The sequence below is a fragment of the Aethalodelphis obliquidens genome, unplaced genomic scaffold (assembly GCF_003676395.1).
Source record: "Aethalodelphis obliquidens isolate GAN/ISIS:26980383/991018 unplaced genomic scaffold, ASM367639v1 scaffold5, whole genome shotgun sequence".
Classification (NCBI taxonomy): domain Eukaryota; kingdom Metazoa; phylum Chordata; class Mammalia; order Artiodactyla; family Delphinidae; genus Aethalodelphis; species Aethalodelphis obliquidens.
In genome coordinates, this window is record NW_020837949.1 from 4,677,708 (window position 1) to 4,705,587 (window position 27,880).

The window sequence follows — 27,880 nt, forward strand, 5'->3', positions numbered from 1 at the left end:
GCTTAATAGGCTGTAAACCCCATTCATGCATGTCTCTTATTCTTTGTTCTGTTCCCAGAGCTCGGCACAAGGTCTGGCATAGAGCAAATACTCAACATCCATCTATCTTCTATCATCTGTCCATCTAATATTTATCTATCTTAATGGATAGGCACTGGATAACAAACAGTAATAGAATTATTCTACCTCCAAAAAGAACTGGATATATCTGCCGGCTCGCTTTATTCTAAAAATTCGTTTAAATTTAGTATACTTTTTTCGTTTATTCAGAATCAACCATAAACTACACCCACAGCCAGCCAGAGGCTTTTAACCCAAGAATGAACAAAAAGGCCCGTTTGCTCAGTAAGTGTTCTGTTAATACTTAAAAAAAATACATGCTGCTAGTTCTACCCAATAAAAACAAATGGAAATTTATGAGAGGGAAGAAAAGAAAATCCCCAGTTACCTCCCGGTCTCCTAGGAGACGTGGTCTGACGTCAGTGAGCGGGGCGGGGGGAGGTCGCACGCCCTGCTGCGCATGCCCGCCGGCTCCCCGGCCGAGGGCGGGCGCAGTGCGCATGCTCGCGCCCGGGTCAGCGGGTTAGCGTCTCTGACTGGCTGCTGGGCCGAGGCCGCGCAGTAAATGGCGACGCTGGCGGGAAAGTTGAGTGGCTGTTGCGCCGAGCCTCCGGGGCGATGTGTAGTGATTTCCATAGGTCTGAGTCTGGGACGGAGGTGAGAGCTGCCGAGGTGGGAGCTAGGGAGACGAGAACAGGGCCGTGGGCGGGCGAGGGAGCCCCGAGGGCGCGGGAGGCCGGGGCGCCCCGGGGAGGGGGAGGCGCGCGGGGCCCGGACGCCGGCGAGCCTAGAGCCCCGCCCCCCAAACCTGTGTCCCCGGAGCCGGCCCCCGAGACCGCTAGAATTACGGGCCAAACCTGTCATGCGTGAACCAGTCAGACATGGTACGGTGTGCAAGAGAGGCTAGGAAAAGCAGGGGATCGCCAGGCGGAGTGCTCATAGACTTTTCTAGAACAGTGGTATCTGAGTAGGTGGCTCCACCTGTTGCCTCTGTTCTGTACATCTTTTGCTTAGGGCCTTCAGCCTCGCTATCGCAGCTTACATTTCCAGCCTGAGCATCCAGGGCCACACAAGCCATGTGGTGTCTGCAAAGATTATTCAGGAATTCAGCCAGCAAGTATCAAGCACTTATTACGTGTTAACCGCTGGTTAAGAAACGCAAGAAACAGCTTCTGCTTTTGCAGGACAAGTAAGGGAGGCTGCCTACAAATTACAGGACGGTTGGTAAATCGTGCCGTCCAGTCGAGGGGCGGGCAGCCTGGAAGACTAACTGGGAGGGACAGCTGAGGTTTTTAGGGACCTTTGGATGGTCGGTGGCTTGGCAAGGAGGGGGTGGCGTTCGGGGCAGGGAGTTGCAAGTATGTGGGTTCTGCCTTGAGCAAGGGCGTCACTGATTTAGGGGAACGGTAAGTGGTTCTCCGTAGACGGACAAAGCTAGTGGGGAAACAGTGTTGGGAAGTAAGCCCTGAGAAATAGGCAGAGGCAGGTTATGGAGGATCTTTTATACAGAGGAGGGAGGGGAAGCGATACCTTCTTAAACGATCAACAGGCTCTTTCTGTGAAAGACTAGAGTAGATAGTCTGTATTTAGGCTTTGTGGGCCATTCGGTCTCGGTCACAGCTCTTCAGCTCTGCTGTGCTAATGTGGAGGCAGCCAGAGGTGTGTAAACAAACGAGCATGGCTGTGTGCCAGTAAACCTTTTATTTTTTAAACTTCAGGATTTGGCCCACCGGCCATAGTTTGCCAACCCTTGGGCCTTCAGAGTAGAGGCGCTGCTCCCTGTGAGAACTGCTACAGTTACAACCTTACTGATTGAAATGATAATTTGAAACGCAGGTTAAACTCAGATGACTTTTGCAATCAGAACAAGCCTAACATCCAAAAAATGAGAGCCCAGTGCAGTCGACGCACTGAACAAAGAATTTAGCATCATATCGTTTGCCTGCCACGGCCGTCTGGAGATCCTAAGCAAGATTAGCTCACTCGTATTACTGTGGAGTACAGTGGGGTGGAGGGGAGAAGATTAGGGAGCTGGGCAGCTGGTGCCGCTTCATTCTTTTTCCTTTTTGTCATCAAAACCAACTAAGCAGCCCTCTTTTCCCTTAAGTGCTGGGCTCTGTATGGCCATGGCTTAATTTCTTTGGATTCTATTGTCTTTCTTTGTACATCAGTCTACTAGATGGATCCTCCCTGGAGGCAATGTGTTGAGGAAGATATCTGAGGTCACAAATTATCCCAAGAGGCTGAAATAAACTACTTAATTTTTTTTTATTTTTAAAAAATATTTATTTATTTATCATTTTATATATTTATTTTGGCTGCGCCAGGTCTTAGTTGCGGCATGCGGGATCTTTAGTTGTGGCGTGTGGACTCAGTTGTGGCATGCGTGCAGGCTCTAGTTCCCTGACCAGGAATCGAACCCAGGCCCCCTGCATTGGGAGCGTGGAGTCTTACCCGCTGGACCACCGGGGAAGTCCTGAAATAAACTACTTTAAATTTTTAATTCACAAGAATAACCACCTTATAAAATAGCTAACCTTTCCCACATCTTGTGAGTAGTAGGGAAGAGACATTTCATACAGGGTCTTCCAAGAAAACAGTCGCAAAGAATTATTTTCCTTTAACAGATTCTAGGGATGCAATTTAGGGTAGGCCAGATAGCTGAGTGGAAAACTTATATAAGGAGCCCTTGGTTTAAAGAAGAAACACATTGGAATGCAATTTACAGTAGAATAATCTGTTCTTTACCTTACTTTTGCACAGTAACAATGGCATTTTTTACTTTTACATTCCTCTGACAGTATTAGAAAAGATTTTGGCAGTATTTTGGTATCATCCACCAAATGGCTTCATTTGCGCATCCTTGTTAAGTAGTGGTGTCCTAAAGCGGTCCGCAGCCTTTTGGGCACCAAGGACCGGTTTCGTGGAAGACAGTTTGTCCATGGATGGGGGTAGGGGTGTTGGTTCAGGTGGTAATGCAAGCGTTGGGAAGCAGCAGATGAAGCTTCGCTCCCCCGCCGCTCACCTGCTGCTAACAGGCCTCGGGCCCAAACCCCTCCGAGGCCCGGGGGTTGGGGACCCCTGGTGTACTTTACATTTTCTCAAAAATGCTGAAAATGCCTTGCGTTTAAAAGTAATCAATGGATAGATTCAAAGTGTCCAGTTTTGGTTGTCATGCACAACGTACTGTTTCCTCTCTTTAACCTTATTATAATAGTTTATATTAAAGTAGTACATGCTTATGACAGAAAATTCCAGTAATACTGAAATGAAAAGTAGGAAATTTCTCCATCCCAATTATCATTTCTCAGGGTGGATTTTTACACATTTTCCCAGAGGTTTTCTAATGGCATCAGTTTGGGGGCTGAGACAGAGAACCCTGGACCATGGCTGTAGTCTTGGCTCAGCCGGGAGCAAGCTGGATGATTTTGGATAAGTTATTAAACCTTGGTTTCTACCTTTGTAAAAGGAGGGCGGTAGATGATGATTTCTCAGTTGTCTTTCAGCTGTACTCCTAGGAGGTGGGTCCCTATATTTCTATGTGTCCTTTCAGCTAAGCACAGTATTCCCTGCATGGTAAACACTTGATAACTATTTATTAATAATAATGACTGGTTTTCTTTTTTTTAATTTATTCTTTGGCCACACCGTGCGGCTTCTGGGATCTTAGTTCCCCGACCAGGGATTGACTCCATGCCCATGGCAGTGAAAGTGCAGAGTCCTGACCACTGGACCACCAGAGAATTCCCTGGTTTTCTTTTCTTAGAAAAGGTTCAGGGTGGCCTTTTTGCCAGAGGCAAATATTAAATAAGAAAATATTTAGCATTTAATAATATTCTGGTCTCGCATGGTAGACTTAGAACGACATCTGTCCCCGTCTCTCTTTGCTTCCCTTCCTACCCAGAATAGAATCAGTGCTCCATCATTACCGTTCCTCCATTATGAGTACTTTCAACTTCCCTGTCCCTTTCAATCCTAACCTACTTTCCTAACTGCGGTTAAACCCAGCTGTCTACTTTCACTGTCTACCCACTCAGCTGAATATTGCTAAAGAAAATCACAACCAGGCCGACTGATTTCATTTTAAATTTGTAACCATCAACTTCAAGTGGACTCCCAGTCCACTTGTGTTTTTCTAGAAAGTAATTCACTTTCTCCCTACAAAACACCTGTCATCAAATCCAACCTTACGCCTGAATTCCAGACACATGTGTTCTAGTATCTTCTTGACATACCCACATGGATGTCTCATAGGCATCCCAGACTTAACGTGCTCATCATGATTGACTCCTGGATGCAGAGAAAACATGAAAAAAATTTTAATATGCCCTACACTGCAGTCTTGGTTTACCACCACACATGTACACCCAGCCCCAACCTGCTTCCTCCCAGGCCTTCCCTATCTTGTCAAACGGTGAATTTGTTCTACCTGTCGCTCAAGCCAAAAACTAAGTCATTCTTGAATCCTCTTTTCCTCTCATATCAGCCCACATCCATTCGCACATCCTGTTTTCTCTACCTTCAGTATATGTCATGGATTTGACCATGTTTCACTGCTTTTTACTGCAGCCATTCCTATTCCTAGGAGCTGTCACCTGCTTGATCACAGTAACCTTCTAACTCAGCTCTGCTCCACCCTGTTCACACTTATTCTAACATATTTTCCACATAGTATCCAGGGTGATCCATTCAAAATGTAAGCAGACTCAAAGTTTTCCAGAGGCTCCTGTATCATTTATAGTAATATCCAGAATCCTGTTTACTCCACTGATGCATGATTTGCAAATCGTATGATTTGCCCTTCATTCCCGCCTCGGATCTCTTCTCCTGCCTTTCTGATCTCATCTTCCACTCTCCCTCACTCTTCTTCAGACACACCGTTGTCTTTGCTGTTCCCTGAATGTGCCAAGTGTGCTTCAGCCTCAGGGCCTTTGCAGTTCCTTCAGAAATTGACACGGTTTGCCTCTTCACTTGCTTCATGTTTCTTAGAGGAGAAGCTTTTCCATCCAGTATAAGGAGGTCCTTCCTACTGTTAATCTTTATTCCTTTACTCTGTTTCTTTTTCTTCTTTACACTTACCACATCTGACATCTTATATTGTTTATATGTTGTCTTCCTCCCCACCTCCCACCCCTGCCAATGAAGGGTGGTGACTGCTCTCTGTTGGGATTACTCCTTTAAGTCTCAGTGTTTAGAACAATATTTAGCCCACAGTAGGTGCTCAATAATTGTTTAATAATAAATTGCCTTCCCTTCTCTTCCTTCTCCTTATTAATGATAAATGCCTTCCCTTCTCTTCCTTCTCCTTTCTGCCTTGCCTCATGTGTCATTGAGAAAACAAACAAAAAAAATCACAGGAACTCCCTTATTTTTTCCTGTTGTCTGTTACTGATTTCTAGTTTGTTTCCATTATAGTCAAACATACTCTGTATGACTTCAGTTCTTTTATGATTGTTGAGGTTTGTTTTATGGCCCAGGGTGTGATCTAGCTTGATGAACGTTCCATGGGCACTTGAAAAAAAATATACACTCAGCTATTGTTGGGTCAAATGTTCTGTGTATATGAATTAGATCCTGTTGGTTGTGTTGTTCAGATCTTCTAGTAAGTCTTTTGGTTTCTGAGAAGTGGGTGTTGAAGTCCCAACTAGTGAGTTTGTCTGTTTCTCCTTTCAGCTGTATGAGTTTTGCTTCATGTATTTTGAGATGTGTCTGATACGTACACATTTAGGATCACATGTCTTCCTAGTGGATTGATCCTTTTATCGTTATGTAGTGTCTCTCTTTGTCTCTAGTAATTTTCTTTGCTCTGAAGTCTACTTTATTGGGTAGTAATATAGCAATTCCTGGTTTTTCATCAAGTCTGTATTGATAAAAAGTACATGTACTGATTTTCTCTGAATTCCTTCCTGTAAAGTAGAATATTTTTGCTTCTAAGAAAGGGCAGGTTCTCCACTTGTGATATGAATTCCATCCACCCCACTCCACTCCCTCAAGGACATCACTCCTGCAGGTATCCCCACTTTTTCTGTCTTCTGTATCTGCAGTCTTCTTTCTACCAATCACTTCTATCAGTATCCTAACATAAAGCAGTACACACAAAACAAACCAGAAGACTCCCTACACACCAGCCCCTACCAGCCCCATTCCCTTCCTCCTCTGTAGAGCCCTCCTCCCTTGTGCTCTGGCCTGAGCCTACTTTTCTCTCGTTCACTCTTCAGCCCACTGTTATCTGGCTTCTGTCTCCATATTCCACCAAAAGTGCTCTTGTCAGGGTTACCATCGAACTTCATGTTGCCAAATGCTCATTTCTGAGCACCCCTCCTCCTACACTAGAAACAGCAGAATATGCACTTCCTGCAGGCAAGCTGTCAGGACCCAGGATGGGGCCAATCAATGTGTGTCTAGTTCCTGCTCTCAAATTAACCCATTAGAAAAACCTCTTCTTCCCTGGGGAAGAGGGAACAGGAGGATGGGAGCATACACCAGAGGTATTCTCCAGTAGAGGTCCTCACATACAAGGGAGGTGGGGGAGGGGTAAGTGTCCTTCCAGTGTTAAGCTTCTGCAGTTTTGATTCTGTGCTTTATTGTCTCTTTCTGGGATCTTGCATATAGTTGATTATTCTGTCTAAATGACATTGTGAAGCATAGTCTGATATAACTTCCTAGTGAAATCTTTTTTTTTTTTTTTTTTTTCGGTACGCGGGCCTCTCACTGCTGTGGCCTCTCCCGTTGCGGAGCACAGGCTCCGGACGCACAGGCTCAGCGGCCATGGCTCACGGGCCCAGCTGCTCCACGGCATGTGGGATCTTCCCGGACCGGGGTACGAACCCTTGTCCCCTGCATCGGCAGGCGGACTCTCAACCACTGCGCCACCAGGGAAGCCCCCTAGTGAAATCTTAACTATGCATTTAATGAAATTACTAACTGGTAGGATGTCATAAATTTAAAATTTAGTCCTTATAAATTCTGCTAGAAGTGAATGCTGCTTAGGTACATATAGTAATTTTTGCTTGACTTTTTATATATCTATTTTTCCTTCGTATAGGGTGATTGCTTTTTTTTTTTTTTTTTTTGGTACGCGGGCCTTTCACTGTTGTGGCCTCTCCCATTGCGGAGCACAGGCTCCGGACGCGCAGGCTCAGCGGCCATGGCTCACGGGCCCAGCCGCTCCGCGGCATGTGGGATCCTCCCGGACCGGGGCACGAACCCGTGTCCCCTGCATCGACAGGTGGACTCTCAACCACTGCGCCACCAGGGAAGCCCCGGGTGATTGCTTTTTAAAAAATATTAGTTGTAAAGGCAGCAGCTCTTTGGGGCCTATACTTAGAAACAATGGAATTTTTATGATTTAGTATTCGAGTAACAATTGTCTTTTCCATATAGTTTAGACGAAAGCTTTATTAAGAGCCAGGCCTAGTACTCTGCCCTGAAGGGCGATTGAATTTTCTAAGTGGCAGAGGAGCCTAATTTCACAAGTGAAAAAGAATTAGTCCGTGAATTGAAGGGACTACCATGGTAAGGGCCCAATTTTGCATTGATCACATACATGTTAACATAGCTGCTGCTTTCCCTTGCCATCCTACACATTCCAACTCCTCTCTTACTTTCTGTATGTTATAGTTAACACAGATTTGCCTGGAGTAAATTTCCTCTATATATGTAATAAAACTACTAAGAATTGTATTCAGTTTGTAGTGGAAATCCAGGCCTGTTATAGGGCGGGGGTGGGACTATTTGGTTTAGAGTGTTTGCTTCTTTAGGTAGACTTTTATACTTAAGTGGTTTGAAACCTTGCTGCTGGGGTCCATCTGTAAACAGATTTAATCACAAAAGGTCAGGGGAAATGAGCCTTTATCCAAATGACAATTACATACACATGTTTGCCTTAATGTCATTCATTTCTGGTTAATTTGATCTTTAAGCTCTCCTTCCTGCTCTAGTGTAAGCTTTTCCATAACCAAATGATGTTTTAAAACATCTGTATGGTACGTGTTCTACTTAACAGGCATTGAAGCTATATGATTGTCTATAAAACAGACTTTTGTTAATGAGTGTTAAGAACTTTGATGAAAGCTGTAAGAATAGTCAAGGACTTTTGTTTAGTAGAAGTTTGCATAGATTGTCCACACATGTGAAAATCTATGTAGTTGGAGGTTCTTTTTACTCTCCATCCTCCCCCAATTCTACCTACCTGTGACCTGTTTACCTTCAACTTAATAGGTAGCTACTAAGTTTCTGCCAAATGTAAAGCATTTTGGAATTGGTGGTGAGCCAGTTCCTTTCAAGCTCTTACATCCAGATGAGGGAGCCTGGTAGGTAATGTGTTCCTAAGTATAGGAATAGCTTCATGGAAGGAGCTGGCCCTGAGGAATGTGTAGAATTTTCATTCATTCAATAGTCTAGGCCTTAGAGCATTTAATTGAGAGAATAGGGAAAGGACATTGCTCTATCAATGAATATTTTGTACGTGCCTGAAAGAACTACATGCTAAATCTCTCTTTCAGAGTTAAAGTTGCCTCTCACACAGATGAGAATCGACTGTCCCTTTTTTATGCCTTCACAGAGCCCCATGTTATTTCTATTGATATTATAGCACCTACCATACTTTATCGTACTTTTTAAACCGTTGACTCTCCCTCATTAAATTCTTTGAGGATAGGAACTGTGTCTGTTGTATCTATGTAAGTAAGGTATTGTATCTATGCACCTTACTCAGTTCCTGGAATACACTTGACTTGCTTGAAATTTTTACCAAATAATATCTGTATAATTGAGTATTACCCCTTTTGCAGACCGTATACTAGCTCCAGTATTGATGTTGCTGTTGAAAACATTTGGGGCTCCTTGTGATGTTAGAGGGAGTGCTAAGAGAGATGGTCGAGAGAGACCAGATAATTGCCTAGACAGGACCTCAGATTGGTTTGATCTTCGGCTGAGTAGGTCCAAAAACTGTCATCCCTGTACTCAGATTTTTTCAGACTCAGTGATACTGATTCTGAGGCTGTGTAGCACAGGGGAAGAATTCCAGGCTTGGGGAGCCAGAGATCTCAGTTAAATCCCAACTCTGGCGTCTACTAGTTTTCTCATCTGAAAAATAGAATGATAACAAATAGAGTTAATGTGATAATTAAAGAGATAATGTATATAAATTATGTACCACAGCAAGTACAAATAGTAGCTATTATTAGTTAGCTATTGTTATGATAATAAAACCTGGCAGATACTGATTTACAAACCAAATGCCAAATCTATTAATTTACAATATTAGTGAACTGCCAAATAGAGTAAAATTGTTGTGTCCACTGTGTATTCTTTCCCAGTTAGGAAATTTGCGCTCAGAAAGGTTGCTTAGAGAATCAAGAGAAATAGTTGAATTATCTTAATAGCTACCATCACCCTGCTTTGTTTGCCTGATGTGTTAATCTTCCCTAAAAGGATTAAACTATCATGTCAAACAGAACTTACTTTGGTTCCCTTTACCCTGGCTTAATTTACTCTTTGCCCTTCTGAAACTCTAGATTGATTCTACCTTGCTTCTTTCAGCTTATTCCTCAAATCTGGACAACATCGTTCATTTTAGTTTACATAATGGTCAGGTTAATGCCAAATTTTTAGGGTATTTTCTGCTTAGGTTTGTAAGATATCTCATCCCATCAAGTGACTTCTATAAATTGTTAATATTATCTATTTTTGTCAGAGTTAATCTATTTCCAAATTCTGGGAGGTACTTTCACTTCCTCTGTATTCGGTATACTCTGCTTTTGGCATTGTAAAACACTGTTTTGAAATTTCTCATTGGTAGGTAGTTTTCATCCTTTGAAAATGAATTTGACTTTTTAGTAATAGTGGAAAGTCAGATGCAAATCGGCAAAGTCAGCCAGTTTGATAAGAGGAGTAATACCATTTTCATCTAAGAGTCCTGTCAATAAAATTCTAATCCTTTTCTGAATTCTGTCTTACAAGGAATTCTCCAGAGGAGGATTCTAAAATATCTTGAGCAGTGACAGTAAGGGTAAACAGTTGGAGTAGCTTCTCACTTTAATCATTCTGATGAGGATGTTGGTCATTTGTATACATGCTTTTAAAAACATTTTATAGTCATTTCATGTGTTCCATCTTGTCCACGAAAGTTTCTCTGTCTTCTTCTTCTGGACCCTCAACCTTCTAACCCAGTGGTTCTCATACTTTTTGGCCTGAGGACTGAGTTACAGCGTAATAAATGGTTCAGTATTCGTATGTCGTACAAAATGGTCACCACAGCAGTTCCGGTTAACGTCCATAACCAAAAGGTTGTTGTTTATGTGGGTTATATCTGTCAGTGAAATGGAGAAATTTAAAATACTTAGTGATTTCACCAATGCTTTAAGTATTGGGATGCTGTCAAGCTCACGGTAGTGGATAAAAGTTTTCCAAAATTCAAATTTTATCATTGGCAACAAATACTGTCAGTTTCCTTAAAGTGACCAGCTGACTTTCTTTGTTTTCAGTAAAACGTCTGCCAAATAACAAAGTCTGTGTAATCCTAATTTGTCTGTCAGTCATTCTTTCAAATAAAAGGGTGTTTTATGAAAAAGTATGCAGCTCAGGTAATCACACAAGTGCTTTTCCTAGAGAAAAACCATTGTATTTCAGTTCGGAGCAAAAGTGCTTTCCTTGTCTGTGTGTGAACTTGGGGGAAGTCCCCAAGACTGCCTTCACTTCAGACACCAACTGCAGAGTTCCAGGTTCTCGTGACCTCACTCATTCTGACATTAATTGCATGTTTGGGGGTCCCCAAGACCACCTTCAGGTTTAGTGATTTGCTGGAAGGACTTACAGAATATGCTGAAAGCTTAGTCATGGTTATAGTTTACTACAGCAAAAGGATACAGATTAAAATCAGCCCAGGGAAGAGATATAATGGGACAAAATCCAGAATTCCAAATATGGAGCTTCCAATTGTCCTGTCCTAGTGGAGTATGGACGGTGCTAACTGTCCCCAGCAACAGTGAGGGACAGTATGCCAACCAGGGAAGCTCCCCTGAACTTTGGTGTCCAGAGTGTTTATGCGGCTTTGTCATGTAGACATGGTCAGCCCCCCAACCAGCTGGCCTCTGTGTCCAGCCACTATGCAGAGGTTGAGCTGACCCAAAGCCCTCACCTTTAGGTGAAGATACTTGTGAGACTATCTGGTGTGGCTCAGGGCCCCCAGGTAAACAAAGACACTTTTATCAGCAGGATTTTCCAAGAGGCTTAGAGATTATTTCCCAGGAGCCAAGGGCAAAGGCCAGACCTCTCTTTGGTCAAGGTTAAATTCTTTCCTACTAATACGTTTCCCACGTCATCACAGGGAATATTTTCAACAGTACTCAAAGGTTATGATTTAATATGGAGTCAATACTTATTTACTGCCACATCAAAAACATTCTTATGCAAAAATAGTTTCGCTTGCTTCTTTGTTCTTCTGTGAGTGGTGAAGAGTACCGTGTGCACTAATATGGTTTGATGCCACTGCCTTGATTGTGCTGGGTGCCAGCAGTGTTACCCACCTTTGCTGCTGCACCATCAGTGCAAGTGTCAGCATAGTGAGAAAGACAAATAATGTCTTAATATTTATGAAAATAATTGACCACAGGTTTGCCCTCAGAAGCTCTGTTCTAACTCAAAGCACTCTTGAGTGTAGTTAGCAGTCTTTAGCGTGTTTTGTGATAAAATCTCATCTCCTAGAGGACCTAACTGCAGGTTCTTTGAGGGTAGCTTAATTATCTTCATTTCTGTAGTCTCCATTTTACCTGCCGTAGTGCTTTGTGCATAGTAGACATTCAGTAAATATTTGCCAAATTAATACATAGAACCTTTTCATCACTGCAGGAACTCTTTCAAAAACTTTTGCTTCTGTTTAAAAGAAAAAAAAAAAACCCACAAAGGATGACTGCTTTTCTTCGTTTGTGATACGCATTTTTGTTGTTTAGAAGGGTTGTCAAATCTGTACTGTTTCCTTAGAACCTTGAGAATCAACTTTGATTATATTTCCCACGTTGACATTTCAGTCTGTCTTGGAATTTTGCTTCCTGTAGTTCTAGCTCCTTCTGTCTTGGTACAGGCACTTCTCCAGGTTAGTGTGATGGACTTGGGCCTTTTCTCCGCATCTGGCTTTGCTCTCAAATCTATCCCCTCGGTAGCCACCAAGATGATCTGTTTGAAATGCAGATAATAATAGCTTATGCTCACTCTGTGCCAGGCACTCTCGGAACACACTGAATCCTCAACAGTCTTGTGAGGGAAATACTGTTTGTTTTGCTCACTTTACTGATGAGAAACCTCAGGCCCAAAGACCTAGCTGTCTACTCTTAACTGTTCTAGATTGCTTCTTAAAACCCCTTGCTCTTATCTACAAGCCAAAGAGCAAACTCCTAAAGGTGACATCCAAGACCCTTTGTGATCTGACTTCTGTTCTTTTAGGACTTCATTATCTCCTGCCAGTTTCGTGCCACAAGCTCTAGCAATTCAAATCTGCTTATAGTTTACCCACACACTGTGCTGATGTCCCATCTGCCAGGTATGCCTGCTTGTGCCCTGTTCACGAATTGACAAATTCACTGGGAGGTTCTCAGGGAAGTTCTTCTCCACCTTTCTCTCTGTCCCCCCCCTCCCTAGATAAGGAGCTGGCGATATAATGGGCAGACAGATTAAAAGCTGATAACCTGATAACAAGTGTGGTGAGCAGAGTGAGAAAGATAATTATAATGAGTAAGGAAGGTAAATACTTTGCAATTAGCAGTTTGGTGCTGTGTCCCAAAGACCCTATCAGCTTCTTTGAGGGCAGGGACTCATTTTATACCAACTGTATATGGTACATTAACAAAAAATAAAGTATTTTCTGAATAAATGAACACAACTTTTCTCCTAGACTGTATTTTCTATTTCATAATTTCCTTCAGATCCTCAAAATGATGAAAAGTCTCTTACAGACTTTTGGAAAATTGAATAAATGTCGATTTCTAGGATTTTATATTTTTAAACAATGAGTTTTCCTTCTCTTTTTTTTCCCTTTCACAAGCTCCTTGCCCGACTGGAAGGTAGAAGTTCCTTGAAAGAAATAGAACCACATCTGTTTGCTGATGAAGATTCACCTGTGCATGGTAAAAACACAATCTCAAGCCAAAATATAGTGTCATAAATTAAGTTTTATAAAACAAGTTTTTCCCCCACGTATGTTCATATACATACACACACTTCTAGCAACAGCCTATATAGGTTACACTGTGAAATTAAAAACTGAGAAAGATGATGATGAGACACTTTTTTTTTTTTTTTTATGAGACACTTTTAAGCCTTCATTATCTGTGTCAGATGAGATGGGGTTTGGTTTATTTGCAGTTAAGCCTTCAGTATGAAAACCTCTTTTATCCCAGCACAGTATTTAATGGGAGTTTTGTTATTTATTTTTATTCTTTACAAGTTTGAGAATCACGGGAAAGTCCTTCGGTACTTGGTAGCTCTGTTAATATTTTTGCGATAGGGAGAATAATACCCATTTGTTTTACTGGCCCCTCTACACTAGGGAGAACTAGAAAGAAGGTAGTGTGCTTAGGTGGTTTTCTTCTTTTTTAATATAACAGCCTTAAAGAGATACAGTTCACCCATTTAAGTGTACAATTTGCACACTTAGGCATCTGTCGGCACAATCAATTCTAGAACATTTTCTTCACCCCAAAAAGAAACCGTTGCCTATTACTAGTCACTACCCATTTCCTTTCACATCCCTTAGCTCTAGGCAACCACTAATCTACTTTCTGCCTCTATAGATTTGCCTTTTCTGGACATTTCATGTAATTGGAATCATACAGTATGTGGTGTTTTGTCACTGACTCTTTCCACTTTGCTTAATATTTTCAAGATTTGTCATATTGTAGCATGCATCAGTAGTTCATTCCTTTTTATTGAATAATAATATTCTATTGTACCCATTCATCAGTTGGTGTGTACATTTGGGTTGTTTCTACTTTTTGGTTGTTATGACTAATGCTGCTATGATCATTTTGTGTACGAGTTTTTCTGTGGAGAAATGTTTTCAGTTTCCTTGGATAATACCTCTGAGAGGGACTGCTAGGTTGCATGGTAACTCTGTGTTTAACCTTTGGCAAAATTGCCAGACTGTTTTCCAAAGTAGCTGCTTGGGAATTGCCACATTTTACTTGCCACTATCAGTGAAGTGCATAATGGTTCCAGTGGTTCCAGTGAAGTGTATAATGGTTCCAATTTCCCCACTTCCTGCAAACATGTTACTGTCTGTCTTTTTGATTATAGCCTTCCTAGTGAGTATGAAGTGATACCTCATTGTGGTTTTGATTTACATTTCGCTGACGGCTAATGGTATTAAGCATCTTTTACCACAATAAAAAAACAAAATGTCCTTCTTTGACTCTAATAACAGTTTTTGTCTTAAAGTATACTTTGTCTGATAATAGGCTAGCCACTTCAGCTCTCTTTTGGTTACTGTTTGGTTACTATCAGCCTTGTGACATGAGATGTAAAGTGTGCCCGTTGTAAACAGCCTATAGTTGGATCATGTTTTTTTATTCCATTTTGTCAATCTGCCTTTTGTCTGGACAGTTTAATCCATTTATTACTATTATTAGTTAAGATAGGGTTTATGACTGCCATTTTGCTATCTGTTTTATATGTGTCTTACGTCTTTCGTTTCTCTATTCATCCTTTACTGTCTTCTTTTGTGTTAAATAGATATTTTCTAGTGTAGCATTTTAATTCCTTGTCATTATTTTTACTTTTTTTTTTCTTTGAGTTATTTACCTCGTGATTGCCCTGAGGATTACAATTACCATCTTAATTTATAACAATCTGGTTTGGATTAAATACCATCTTAATTTCAATATTTTATAAAAAACTTTGCTACCGTATCACTCCATTCCTGTCCCCTTCCTTTGTGCTGTTTTAAATTACATATTTATATACGGTATGCCCTTAAACACACTTAAAATTTTGCTTAGTTAAAATCATTAAAATTACTTAATGCAGTTGTTTCTTAAATCAGATGAAAAAATAATTAAAAATATAAAAATTATTTAATAATTATTTAATAATTTAATAATCTTAAATCAGATGAAAAATAATTAAAAATAATTAAAAATATAAAAATAATTTAATAATTATTTAATAATTTAATAATCTTAAATCAGATGAAAAAATAATTAAAAATATAAAACACCTATACTGTCTTTTATATTTACCTATGTAGTCCTATGTTCTTTATTAACTCATTTGGATTTGTTACTGTCTACTGCTGTCCTTTCATGCAGCCTGCAGGACTCCTTTTAGTATTTCCTATAGAGCATATCTGTTAGTTAAAAAAAAATTCTAAACTATCAATAATAAATGACAAATTTTGATCAAACATGTTAGACAAAAGATTGAACTCTTTTTATTCTATCAGAAAGGATATTATTAAGTTGAACCTTACGAAACTGACATTAAAACATAGGTTCGAGGACTTCCTTGGTGGCGCAGTGGTTAAGAATCCTCCTGCCAATGCAGGGGACACGGGTTCAAACCCTGGTCCGGGAAGATCCCACATGCCATAGAGCAACTAAGCCCGTGTGCCACAACTACTGAGCCTGTGCTCTAGAGCCCGAGAGCCACAACTACTGAGCCCACGTGCCACAACTACTGAAGCCTGTGCGCCTAGAGCCTGTGCTCCCCAACAAAGAGAAGCCACCGCAATGAGAAGCTTGCGCACCGCAATGAAGACCCAGTGCAGCCAAAAATAAATAAAATGAAAACAAAAAAAAAATAGGTTTGAAGCACAGCTTATACATTTGAATATTACATTTATAGAAACTTTAAAAACACCATTATGTTCAGTCACTAACAAAAAAGTTTACTTAAAACTATGATAGCTCTTAGAGCTATAAAACTGGTTAGATGGAAAAAAAGAACTGGTTAGATGAATATTCATGGGAGCAACAGCATACATAAGACTGGGATTATAAGAGTAATTTATCAACAACAGCAGTTTATCAGAAACTGTTATAGGGAAGCTCAAGTTGAAGCTGTAAGCGATTTAGCTGTTACAGGGGTCTCTAACGCTGTTGTAAAACATATTTTTAATACTTTTTTTGGATAGTACTTATTCAGTACCATATACAGACTCATTACCTCTTCAGTACTATAATGATTGTACTCTACAAATTCAACATATTTGTTATACAATTAGTAGGTTGGTACCTAGATGGTGTATTTTTTTGGCTTTTCTTTCTTTTACTGATTTTGAAGGCTCTTTAAATTCGTGAACTTACTCCGACAATCTGTTACCCAAACCCCTTACTCATTCTATTTGTGAGAGTAACTATCAAGGCCAAACCATCCAGATTTTCTGATTTAGTTTAATTTGTCTAATGTCAAACTGTAGAGGTGATTTTTGGGGGGGGGATTGTTTCCTTTAACTACCAGTTGTAATATGCAGTAGTTTGCCTAGGACTAGGGTGAGATTTTTTTAACAGCTCACAGAAACTTACGAGATAGTGATTCAGATGCAGTTAAAAGGACCGTGTCTCCTCTACAGAACATAATGTTTGAATATTATTATTATTATTACTTTTTTGGCTGCATTGGGTCTTCATTGCTGTTAAGCGGGCTTTCTCTAGTTGCAGCGAGTGGGATCTACTCTTCATTGCAGTGCATGGGCTTCTTATTGCAGTGGCTTCTCTTGTTGCGGAGCACAGGCTCTAAGTACGTGGGCTTCAGTAGCTGCGGCGCAAGGGCTCAGTAGTTGTGGCTCGAGGGCTCTAGAGCACAGGCTCAGTAGTTGTAGCTCACAGGCTTAGTTGCTCTGCAGCATGTGGGGTCTTCTGGGACCAGGGATCAAACCCGTGTCCCCTGCATTGGCAGGCAGATTCTTAACCACTGCGCCACCAGGGAGGTCCCTGAATATTATTTTTGATCTTATGATTAGATAGTAAGTGTTTATAAAAATCAGTGAAATTGATTTCAGTTCATCATTAAACATATTTGCAGGGAATCTAGTTCAAGAAGTTAATGATAGTATTTATGTGTAATTTCCAAGTTTGCAGATTTTACTTACCCAGTTGTTACAAATGACCTTTTCCCCCACTTTGCTAGTAATCTGTAAAAGGATAGGAGGGTTTCTGTCTACCTAATAATCTCTTAGCCAGCCTTAAACTTTGCCTCAGTTTAACTTGTGCTGAACCAGGGCTCTAAGGAGTCCATATTTACACCACACCAGCTAGTCCTTCGTTAACACATGGATTTAGAAAGCCTTGTTAAACCATGTAGGAAAGCCTTTCTCTTTTGTGTTATGATGAAAAATGTTCACGAGCACCACCCCTCTCTCCAAGAAAATACTTGGCAAACTTTTCATTTTTTCCCCTGTTCTAAGAATCCAGAAAATATCCAGAGATATCTCACAGTTACCCTCTGACCAATATCAAGTATTTCTAGCTCTCTGTGGAGTCCCTCCTCTTTTACTTCAGAATACGTTACATTTCTCTTAGCTTAATTTATCTTCATTTGACTCTCCAGACACATGGAACTGCTACTGAATTTTTTACTTTTTAAATGAGCCTAAACCATTGTGTTCTTTTCTAGTCCCTGATGTGTCCCTACCTTCCCCCACTCTGATTTCTCTCCTTGCTCTTACTCTAGAGGCAGTGACTGCTCCCTGTGCTGCCTTTTCAGCTTATTGACTTCTTTTTTTTTTTAATAATATACTTTAAAAATATATTTATTTATTCGTTTTTGGCTGTGTTGGGTCTTAGTTTCAGGACGGGGGAGCTTTCATTGCAGCGTGCAGGCTCTTTGTTTTGGCGCGCAGGCTTCTCTCTAGTGGCACACGGGCTCCGTAGTTACAGCACACAGGCTCTAGAGGGCGCAGGCTTAGTTGCCCCGCGGCATGTGGGATCTTAGTTCCCCGACCAGGGATCGAACCCGTGTCCCCTTCATTGGAAGGTGGATTCTTAACCACTGGACCGCCAGGGAAGTCCCTCAGCCTATCTTCTGAGTATCTCAGTTTTTAAAGTTTGGTTCATAAAATGTTTACATTAATGTGCTTTTGCAGGCTACACATTTACTGCTATAAGGTTACTATCCAGGACCAGTTTAGTGATCGGTTTCCTACCCTCCCCTGCCATTTTTTTTATTTTTAGGACTTTTCTGCTGCATTTAGTATTATTTAGTACTATTTCTATTAAATTTCTGTTTTATCTGTCTTTATGCTGTGGATCTATCCAAAGAATTGAGTTTTGGCCCTCTATCTTAGTTTTAGGTTCACTCCCACCCCCCAAAGAGTTTTCTGTTCTCTATTTCTGTGTAACTTATTCCTAGATTGCTATATCCAGCCTCTTATTACTGTTGTGAATCTTAAATCGTAGTGGCTGTAGGATATATTTATTTGTGACACCTAGAGATACATCTTAACTTACCATTTTGAAAGCTAATTTTTTTTTTGAAAGCTAAATTCTTGTTAGGATGTTTACATGATTATGTGAATTAAAAATCTCTGCTGGGCTTCCCTGGTGGCGCAGTGGTTGAGAGTCTGCCTGCTGATGCAGGGGACACGGGTTCGTGCCCCGGTCCGGGAAGATCCCACATGCCGCGGAGCGGCTGGGCCCATGGGCCATGGCCGCTGAGCCTGCGTGTCCGGAGCCTGTGCTCCGCAACCGGAGAGGCCACAACAGTGAGAGGCCCGCGTACCGCAAAAAAAAGAAAAAAAAAAAAATCTCTGCTCTGCTTATGTGTTTTTTTTTACACAGCACTTCCAAGCCTGTCTCTGAGAACTTTTAAATCACTACCTTAGGTTTAACCCTTACCTTCTAAGTGAAGGAGGCTGAAGATGTGATAGAAATGAAGTGTCAGCACACTCGGGCCCAGGGGCAGCTGGCCTTCGCACCTGCCGACTCTGCTAACCAACGCCCACATCCCCACCTGTAACTCCCTACCACACCTGCTCCCTTTCAAAATGCCGTGTTCCAAAATTGACTTTCTTCACCAAATGAGAACTTACGTTTTCATTATTTAGATTTCTTCTAAGAAATTCTTAAGAAGAAAGTAACCTGATGAAATGCATTCAAAAGATACCGTACTTTGTGCTGGGGATAGTGTATTCAAGTCCCCACCTTAAAGTAGTGAACAAGAAATAGAATCAGTCAAGCAAATCATCAAAAATGATATAGCATGTTAAGTGTGATGACAGAAGATGATACAGTTTGGTCTTCCCACCTCAGAGTGTTGTTACTAGGATCCAGCGAGATACGCAGCCGTCCCTTTTCATTTGGAAAGCGCTATAAAAAGGTTGGTTACTGCTTCTCAGACTCTTAGGCTGCCTTTCCTGGGGAAAGGAGAGAAGGTGCTTGCGTGTGGCCTGCTTGTCGGTCTCCGTGTCGTGTTTCTGCGTGGTCCTCTGTGTCCTCCAAACCACTTTCAGGTTAATCTTGCTAAGCTGTGTTTTCAGCTTTCCTTCACTATCATTAATATTGGTTCGGTGTTAATGTTTCTTCATCTAGTGCATATAGCTTATTCTCTTTCTATAATAGAGGGCGGTAAAAGATTTTTATTTGGGGGCAGGGAGGATTTCCACTTAGCTCATCAGTTATATAGTAGGAGAGAGTAACTGGAACATCTGGATTGAATATAGTTTTAGTCACTGTGTTAACTTTTAATAAGAGCATCCATGAACAATTGTTAATATGAAAATAGTTCTACTCCTTGAAGCTGGAATCTTGGGGGCAGGGGTTTGGGGGAGTCTTTAATTAAAATTTTGAATTGCAGATTGTATATAAGATTATAGTGGAAATTGGCTGAAGTTTTATACTACCTTAAATATGGTATGGTGACAGATTGCTAGGTTTCTTACACATTATTTGTGAATGTTCCAACATACAATGGTTTGTTAGGAATAGCAGGAAATAAAGTAACTGGATTCTCAGATCGACTTGTAGTTTGTTTAGGGCCTAATAATCTGCATTTTTAACATAGTGTTTCCAATTATGTAGTTCAGCCATAAATTAAGTGACAAACAGGGACTTCCCTGGTGGTCCAGTGGTAAAGAATCCGCCTTCCAATGCAGGGGATGCGGGTTTGATCCCTGGTCGGGGAACTAAGATCCCACATGCCGCGGGACAACTAAGCCCACGTGCCACAGCTACAGAGCCCACATGCCCTGGAGCCTGTGCGCCACAACTAGAGAAGAGAAAACCCACACGCCACAACTAGAGAAAAGCCCATGCGCCACAACGAAGAGCCCGCATGCCACAACTAAGACCCCATGCAACCTAAAATAAATAAATAAATAATAAATAAATCTTTAAAAAACTAATTAAATGTCAAGCAAACAAGAATTGGTAGGCCACTGTTTAGAGTGGATTTTGAAAAACTCTGGAGGCTGGACAGTTTCCCCAGGTGTTTTATTTTACCTGTGCTGTCCTCAATGAAAGAGAGTTATTGGAAACTATATAGAAAGAGATTTGGGGTCTTCAAAGTTTAGAGTAGTTGACTTTGATTTATAATGCTAGGAAAATAATTCACAGTGCAGATGTCATTTCAGCAAGACAGTATCAAGCAATACTCATATAGCAAAGGGTAACTGGAGGCAGTTTGGAAACGTGCAGGGGTGTTTTCACCTGAGGGATGCAGTTGGCACTTAGGGCCTGAAAGCTGTGGGTTCTTACTGCCTTGTATGTGTGAAACTGTACCATCAAGAACTGTTCCACCCATAATGCCAGCAATTTTGAGAAGCCCTAGTTAGGGACTGTTTCACTTGCACGTAGCAGAAGTCCAGCCAAGTGGCTTATTTTTCTCGCACAGGTATGGAGGCAGGCTGGTGTGCGAGGTTCCTTATTGTCATCCACGTCCTGGGTGCCTCCTGTTTTCCTGCCCCACCCTCTTTAGGGTCTGCCCTCCTCAGTGTATACCTGTCATCTTCGCTGTCATCTCAGAGGAGGGAGCGGCAGAGCAGACAGAAGTGGCGCCTGTGTGAGGACAGCACAACTTGGAAACCCCAACAGACATCCACCTGTGTCTCAATGGCTACAGCTGTGCTGCCTGCTGGCCTCTCGTTGCAAGGAAAACTGAGAAGAATCGTTTTTAAGCTGGGCACATTGCTTTCCCCCCAAACTGGGGTTTTATACTTAAGGAAAAATGAGAAACTGGATATGGGATAACTAACTACCAGAAATGGTGTGTGCAGTAGTCAGTAGCTTTTAAAGACCCTAGATCTGTGGCACTTCATTCTTAGTGCTGTAATGTCACCAATTTAAGTGTGAGTGTATGTGGCCCCCTCACCAGGAGATTCCCTTAGGCCCATTTCAACCATGTCATTTTGTTTTTCAAATTTTCTTTGTGCTAATTAATAGCCAACACCTTTCTCAGAGGTGAAATTTAGTGATTTACTTTTTCTTTCCTTATTTATTTGTATTTGCTTATACAAATCCGTTTTGGCAAATGGATTTAGATTTTCTTTCAAAAGGAAAAAATTTCAGTAAATGTCTTTTTAAACATTCTTGCACACTTTTCATTTTGTAGGCTGTCATTATTGTAGGCTATCAAATGCTGCTGCATTTTGACTGACATTTTTAAATTTTACACAGGTGATATTCTTGAATTTCATGGCCCAGAAGGAACAGGAAAAACAGAAATGCTTTATCATTTAACAGCACGATGTATACTTCCAAAATCGGAAGGCGGACTGGAAGTAGAAGTCTTGTTTATTGACACAGATTACCACTTTGATATACTTCGGCTTGTTACAATTCTTGAGCACAGACTATCGGAAAGTTCTGAAGAAATAATCAAACGCTGCCTTGGGAGGTTTTTTCTGGTGCACTGCAGCAGTAGCACCCAGTTACTCCTCACACTGTACTCGCTAGAAACCATGTTCTGTAGCCACCCCTCCCTCTGCCTTTTGATTTTAGATAGCCTGTCAGCTTTTTATTGGATAGACCGTGTCAGTGGAGGAGAAAGTGTTCACTTACAGGAGTCCACTCTGAAGAAATGTTCCCAACTCTTAGAGAAGCTGGTAAATGAGTATCGGTTGGCTCTTTTTGCAACAACACAAAGTATAATGCAGAAAACCTCAGGCTCAGCAGAAGGGCCTTCTTGTGCCTTTAATCGCCAGAGTGATGTGGATGTAGACTATAGACCCTATCTGTGTAAGGCGTGGCAACAAGTGGTAAAGCACAGAATCTTTTTCTCCAAACAAGATGATTCCAAAACGAGCAACCAGTTTTCTTTAGTTTCACGTCATTTAAAAAGTAACAACTTAAAAAAGCATTTTTTTATTATTGGAGAAAGTGGTGTTGAGTTTTGTTGATATGTATCATAAGATAGTCTTTTTGTAGGATATTATGCAAATTTTAAAACATCTTTAATAGGCCAAAAGGGTTTGATTCTAAAGTTCTTAAACTCTAAGGGAACTTGACATAACCGTGTTTCTATACAGAATGGATTTCTTAAACTAGTACAGTAGAACCTTAGACTCTTCTTCCCTAGGTTGTTGAAGATTATTCAAAGTGATAATAACAATTAAGCTATATTAAGTTGTTTTAAGACTAAGTAAATAAGATATACATTTCAGTCCAAATAAAGTGGAATATTCTAACTTTGTGTCACATTTCTGGAATTCAGTTAAATACTTGTTTAGGAAAGTTGAAATGCATTTCTGATTTTTCATATGTAACTCCTTTAAGAAGCTGTAAATTTGGAAAATGTTTCTGTAGAGCTGTTATTTCTGTAAAGAGGATGAAAACAAGGAGCCTACCCAATCTGCCTTTCACACCAAAGACGATGGAAAGTCAGAGCACTTTGATCTGTTTTACTGAATTCAAAGATGGAGCTGCATTATGCTTGAGCTTCTGTATAATTTTTAAAACACAGGGAAATAAGATACCCATTCAAGGAGTTCTGTGAATATTGAAATTTTCATCTTTCTTGTTAAGTGATAGATAAATGCTAAAACTATATAGTAACTGTATGTTACTTGTGTTTTCTTACCCATTTAGAATACTTCAGACATACTCTGAAATGAATTGAAATGTTTCCAGCTGAGAGCTGGACAAGGCTGTATATACTTTGGCCCAGTAATGACCAGAAAGGGGAGCATGCACCTCCAGGGGCACACAAGGTAGTGTATTGTGGAAGAGGAAGAAAATTTTAGAACTTTGATTTATATATTTTAATCTAAGAAAAGATTAAATTATATCAATATTTGATATTCAGATTGACCCTGGCACTCACTCAACCTATATATCAGATTGCCTTATGTCACATGTATATTTGAGGTATCCTGTGGGAAAAGTGGAAAGAATTGACAGTGGTGTTCTCACAGGTATGTTCATTTATATGTAACCTATTTAGTTAAAATTAACTGTACGTTCACTTATCTAATGAAGATTCTTTATAAGGGCTTAAAGGATCATCTTCATAATGCAGGCACAGCAGATGTAGCATCTGCTGTCCATACCTGGAGCTCCTGGAGCTTACCTGCAGTTCCCCAAACCCAAAGACTTCTGAAGGTGTCCCTGGACGCCAGAGCCTGCTGCATGGGGCCCAAACCTGGCAGTCCTTAAGCAGTGAGGGTCAGGATTCGGTAGATGAATGCACCTGCTTCCTCAGCCCTCAGTGAGGACAACGACGCATTTCTCAGGGTGGCCCTGGTAGGACTGATTCCCAGTCACGTACAGCAATAATCTGTCCATTAACTCACTGTTTATTGCCTCCCATCCTTCCCTCTCACTTCCCCACTCTCATGGGGCTCCTGGGATTGTCTCCCTAATGAGCAAATCCTTGTCTAGGAACTACTTTTGTTGTGGGTTGAGGGGGAACCAAACTGTCGGCAGGCGTCAGACTAACAGCCCCTCTAGGCTCAGTATTTGCTCTTTAGCCACATTATGGAATTTAAAATGATGGCATTCTAATTGGCTGTCAAGTTAAATTACATTGGATCACATTACTGTCATTCATACCCGCTTACCTGTGTGCCATCAATAAATGTTCTCTTGCCATTAATATACTTTTAAATATTTACATATTTTATCCATAGTTCATCCTTTTTCAGCTTATGTTTTTCTGTATGTTATTACATGCAATACATGTTACACATAAGTAATTTATAAATATTTGTATGTTGAGGGAATATGCTTATTTTTCCCCCATAAGAGTGTGTGATCAGTAAGAGTGACAATCTCTTGCTGTAATTAAGAGGACTTCTCCTTTTAGCTGTTGAGATGTGAAAATTCAGCTACCTTCTCTGTCAAGCGCTGGGTGTGTGTTACACGTGTTTATGAAAAACTTAGCGACTCTTAGCAGAATTCTGGCCTTGGCTATGATAGGAGTTTCCATTTCTCCTCTGTATAAATGAAGTGCTAATTTAATGCGCTGTTATTCACAGATTTATAACTTATTCTTCAGGAACATGATTAAAAAATAATGAACTTTTATATTAACTTAAATTATCAATTATGTATTAATGTGTCAGACCAAAGACTTAGTTATCTTAAAAAGATTTGTTATCTAACATGTTGGAAGGAATTAATCCTGGCTAATAAAAAAGTCTTTTAAACTAAAAGTTATACCAATGGGATTTCTTGAACACTGTAGAAAAATTAATACTTATAAAAAGAACCAACCTTAAAGGGGTAGAAGCGGCACATCCTGAGCCACAGGTGGCGGATAATGGGGATGCTGGATGGGGCCAGAGGAATAACCGGAGTGAGGACTACGGATCCTAGGATAGTTATCCCATTTACTTGTTTAAAAGGGGGGATCATAAAATACATTTCTTATAGGTGCACTTCTCAGGGAGACCATTTAAAACATGCATATGAAAGATGTTTCAGATGTTCATCTGATAAATGCTACAGAAAGTCAAGACAGTGCTCACCTTATCACTTCCATTGTATAAAGTTGTCAGCTTTCAGCTCTCAAATGCTGGATTATTAATATCATTCCAGAAAACTTTGATGCAGACTACTCTTCTGTATGGATTATCTAAGAATGAGGATGAAACAGACATTTTCAGATGAACAGAAACTGAGAATTTACCACCAAAATTGCCTCACTAAAGGAACTTCTGAAAGATGGACTTCAAGGAGAAGAATATGATCCCAAAGCCTGAAATGTAAGAAGTAATAGTGAGTAGAGAAAATAGTAAGCACTTGGAGAAATCTAAAGAAATATTGATGGTGTAAAACCACATCCAATTTATGGGAGGAAGAAACGATATAAAGTAGCAATTCTAGGCATCCCATTGCCTATAAGCCTAGTACATAGAAGGTAGGTAATTGAAATTATATCAATCTAAATAGCTTGTATTATTCTGAAGGAGAGTAAAGATATGGACCAAGGTTAGACTTAAGTATTAACTTGACAATTTGAAGAGCTGCTTCTAAAAGAAACAAATTAATATATGCTCCAGTAGTATATGTTGAGGCAAAAGGGAAAAGAGAAAAAGAAAAAATGAACAAACACAGAAAAAGTGGATAGGACAAATGAGCACTAAATAATGCGGTAGAGATAAATCCAGTTATAAATGTGTTGAACTCTTCTGTGAAAAATCTTGGGTAATTAGGCTAGAGTTTTAACAATCTGCTATATGCTTTTTAAGGAAATACATCTAAAACCAAGATACAGAAATGTTGAGAGCCTAAAGATTAAAAAGACTAGAAAAGTATCAAAGGAAGCTCCTGGAGCTGTATAAATAGACTTTAACTGTGGTAATATTTTCTGTCTTAACTGGTTAATGATAAAAGGTTTAGTTTATATGTCCTTTGTAAGATAACTTCAAAAATATAAAGCAAAAATTTAGAGACTACAAGGAGAAATTGACAGTCACCATCATGGTAGACATTTTAATATACCTGGGAGACCAAGCAGTTAAAAAATCAGTTAAAGAGAGAGAATCTAAGCACAAGCTCAAACTTGATGTAATAAACGTATGTAGAACTCTGCAGACAAAATGAGAATGCATATCTTGAACACAAAAGGAAAATTTATGAAAACTGATCATGTGCTATGAGAAGACATCAAATTTCAGAGAGTCAGTATCATGGAGATCATTTTTCTTCATTATAATGCACTTGTCAGAAGTCGACAACAAAAAGGATAACTAGAAAGTTTCCAAATTTAGAAAAAAGTTTAAATTTCTAAATAATCAATAGGTCACATAAGAAATCATATTCACAATTAGAAAATACTAACATACAAATTGTTAGAAAAAGAATAAACACAAAGGACACAGGAGAAAAACTGAGTAGAAATTACTGTAATAGATGACACAAGAGAAGCAACAAAGTCAAATGACTGCCAAGAGCAAGGGCTCAGACAGTTTTCAGAGCGAACAGGAAGGCATGACTGTAAATAGAGCGGAGACTTTATATCAGTAACAACCGGTATCAGTAAATCTGAAAACTGAGGCAGTGGACACATCAAAACAATCTCAAAAAAAGTCCCTGAAAAATACTGTAATCATTACAAGACTTGAATCAGTAATTTGAACTCTCCCCACAGTCATTTAGGGGGACTTCCAGTAATAGCAGAATATGTCGCTACCAAAACAGATCCTCTCTGGAGGATGACAATATCATTCATAGGCCTCAAGTTATTTTTAAAAGTGAATTCTTAAATGCAGTGTCCAAAATACAATCTAAGGTATTACGACACACAAAAAGACAGGTCTCTATGGGTGAGAAACTGCAGAAAGAAATGACCACTCCCGCCCCCACAGACATGAATGTATATATCAACACATCCACAACTCATGCAGACTAAGAATACATGGGAGGAACGCCATGAGTCAGGAGTCAGGTAAATGGAATGGGTGTTCTAAGGTCCTTACATTGTCTGGGAGAAGGAAAGGTATCAACGTTAGACACTGATAAAGAGATTGCGTCTTATGGTTTCTAGAATAACCACTCAAGAATAGAAAAAAAGGGTTATAATTTTTCACATTAAAGGAATGGACAAAAATCCTCCATTAAATGCGAACTAAGAGAAGGCTGGTATATGTACAGTAATACCAGACAAAAGATACTAAGGTAAGGATAGAAGGTATCTTTACTAGAGGTAAAGAAAAAGTGGAGTTGATAAAACTTTCAATTCACCAGGATAATACAGACATACAAGGGGAATAGAGACATTGAGAATTATGTTTGGAGATTTTAACACCCGAGTAATTGGTAAACAGTAAACAAAACAAAATCAGTAAGGATACTAAAAATAGAACAGGATGGTCCACAAACACCACACCACTCATCAAGTGCAGAATACATTATTTTTCAGCATGCTTATAACACTTTTTAGGGACCATATAGTGGGCCATAAAGCTGTGTCAACAAAATTCAAAGGATTGAAATCACAGAGTAAGTTCTCCAGTGCTGATACAATTACACCAGAAATCAGTAACGAAGAGATCATAGAGAATCTGCATATATTTCAAAAGTAAGGAATAAACTTCGAAATAAAATAGATTGGAGATATCACAATAGAAAATATAAAATATTTAATTCACTAATGAAATTTATATCAAATATGAGGAGTATTGTTAAAACAATACTTAGGGGGAAATTTATAGCCTTAAACCCTTTTGTTAGATCAGATGAAAGGCTAAAAAAGGAGCTAAATAAGCATTTCCTTAAAGAAGAAAATGAATAGTAAATTAAATCCCCTTCCCCAAATAAAAGAAATGTAATAACAAAAGCAGAGATAAATAAAATGGGAAAAATGTAATAAGGGATCAATAAAGCCAATACAGAGGAGGCAAGAATATACAATGGGGAAAAGACAGCCTCTTCAATAAATGGTATTGGGAAAACTG

General features: G+C 40.0%; 1 protein-coding gene across 3 annotated transcripts; it reads left to right on the forward strand.

Moving 5' to 3' along the window:
* Positions 1–597: 597 nt before the first annotated feature.
* Positions 598–27,880, forward strand: XRCC2 (X-ray repair cross complementing 2). 3 transcript variants are annotated; one of them, XR_003431824.1, is made up of 4 exons: positions 604–732; positions 13,100–13,181; positions 21,660–23,191; positions 25,020–27,880. XR_003431824.1 is itself a non-coding variant. In XM_027101447.1 (3 exons), the coding sequence occupies exons 1-3, from the start codon at positions 679–681 to the stop codon at positions 22,379–22,381; spliced, it is 843 nt and encodes a 280-aa protein (XP_026957248.1). In that variant the 5' UTR covers positions 598–678; the 3' UTR covers positions 22,382–24,632. The 3 variants fall into 3 exon arrangements, 2 of the variants coding, with proteins under 2 accessions (XP_026957248.1, XP_026957247.1); XM_027101447.1 differs by lacking the exon at positions 25,020–27,880 and having other exon boundaries at positions 598–717; positions 21,660–24,632; XM_027101446.1 differs by lacking the exon at positions 25,020–27,880 and having other exon boundaries at positions 21,660–24,632.

Excerpts from the sequence above, each read along its gene's own strand:
- XRCC2 (XM_027101446.1), top strand. The coding sequence starts at position 679 with ATGTGTAGTGATTTCCATAGGTCTGAGTCTGGGACGGAGGTGAGAGCT. Across the intron at positions 733-13,099 it reads CGGAGGTGAGAGCTGCCGAG|CTCCTTGCCCGACTGGAAGG; the intron begins GTGGGAGCTAGG and ends CCCTTTCACAAG. Across the intron at positions 13,182-21,659 it reads TGAAGATTCACCTGTGCATG|GTGATATTCTTGAATTTCAT; the intron begins GTAAAAACACAA and ends AATTTTACACAG.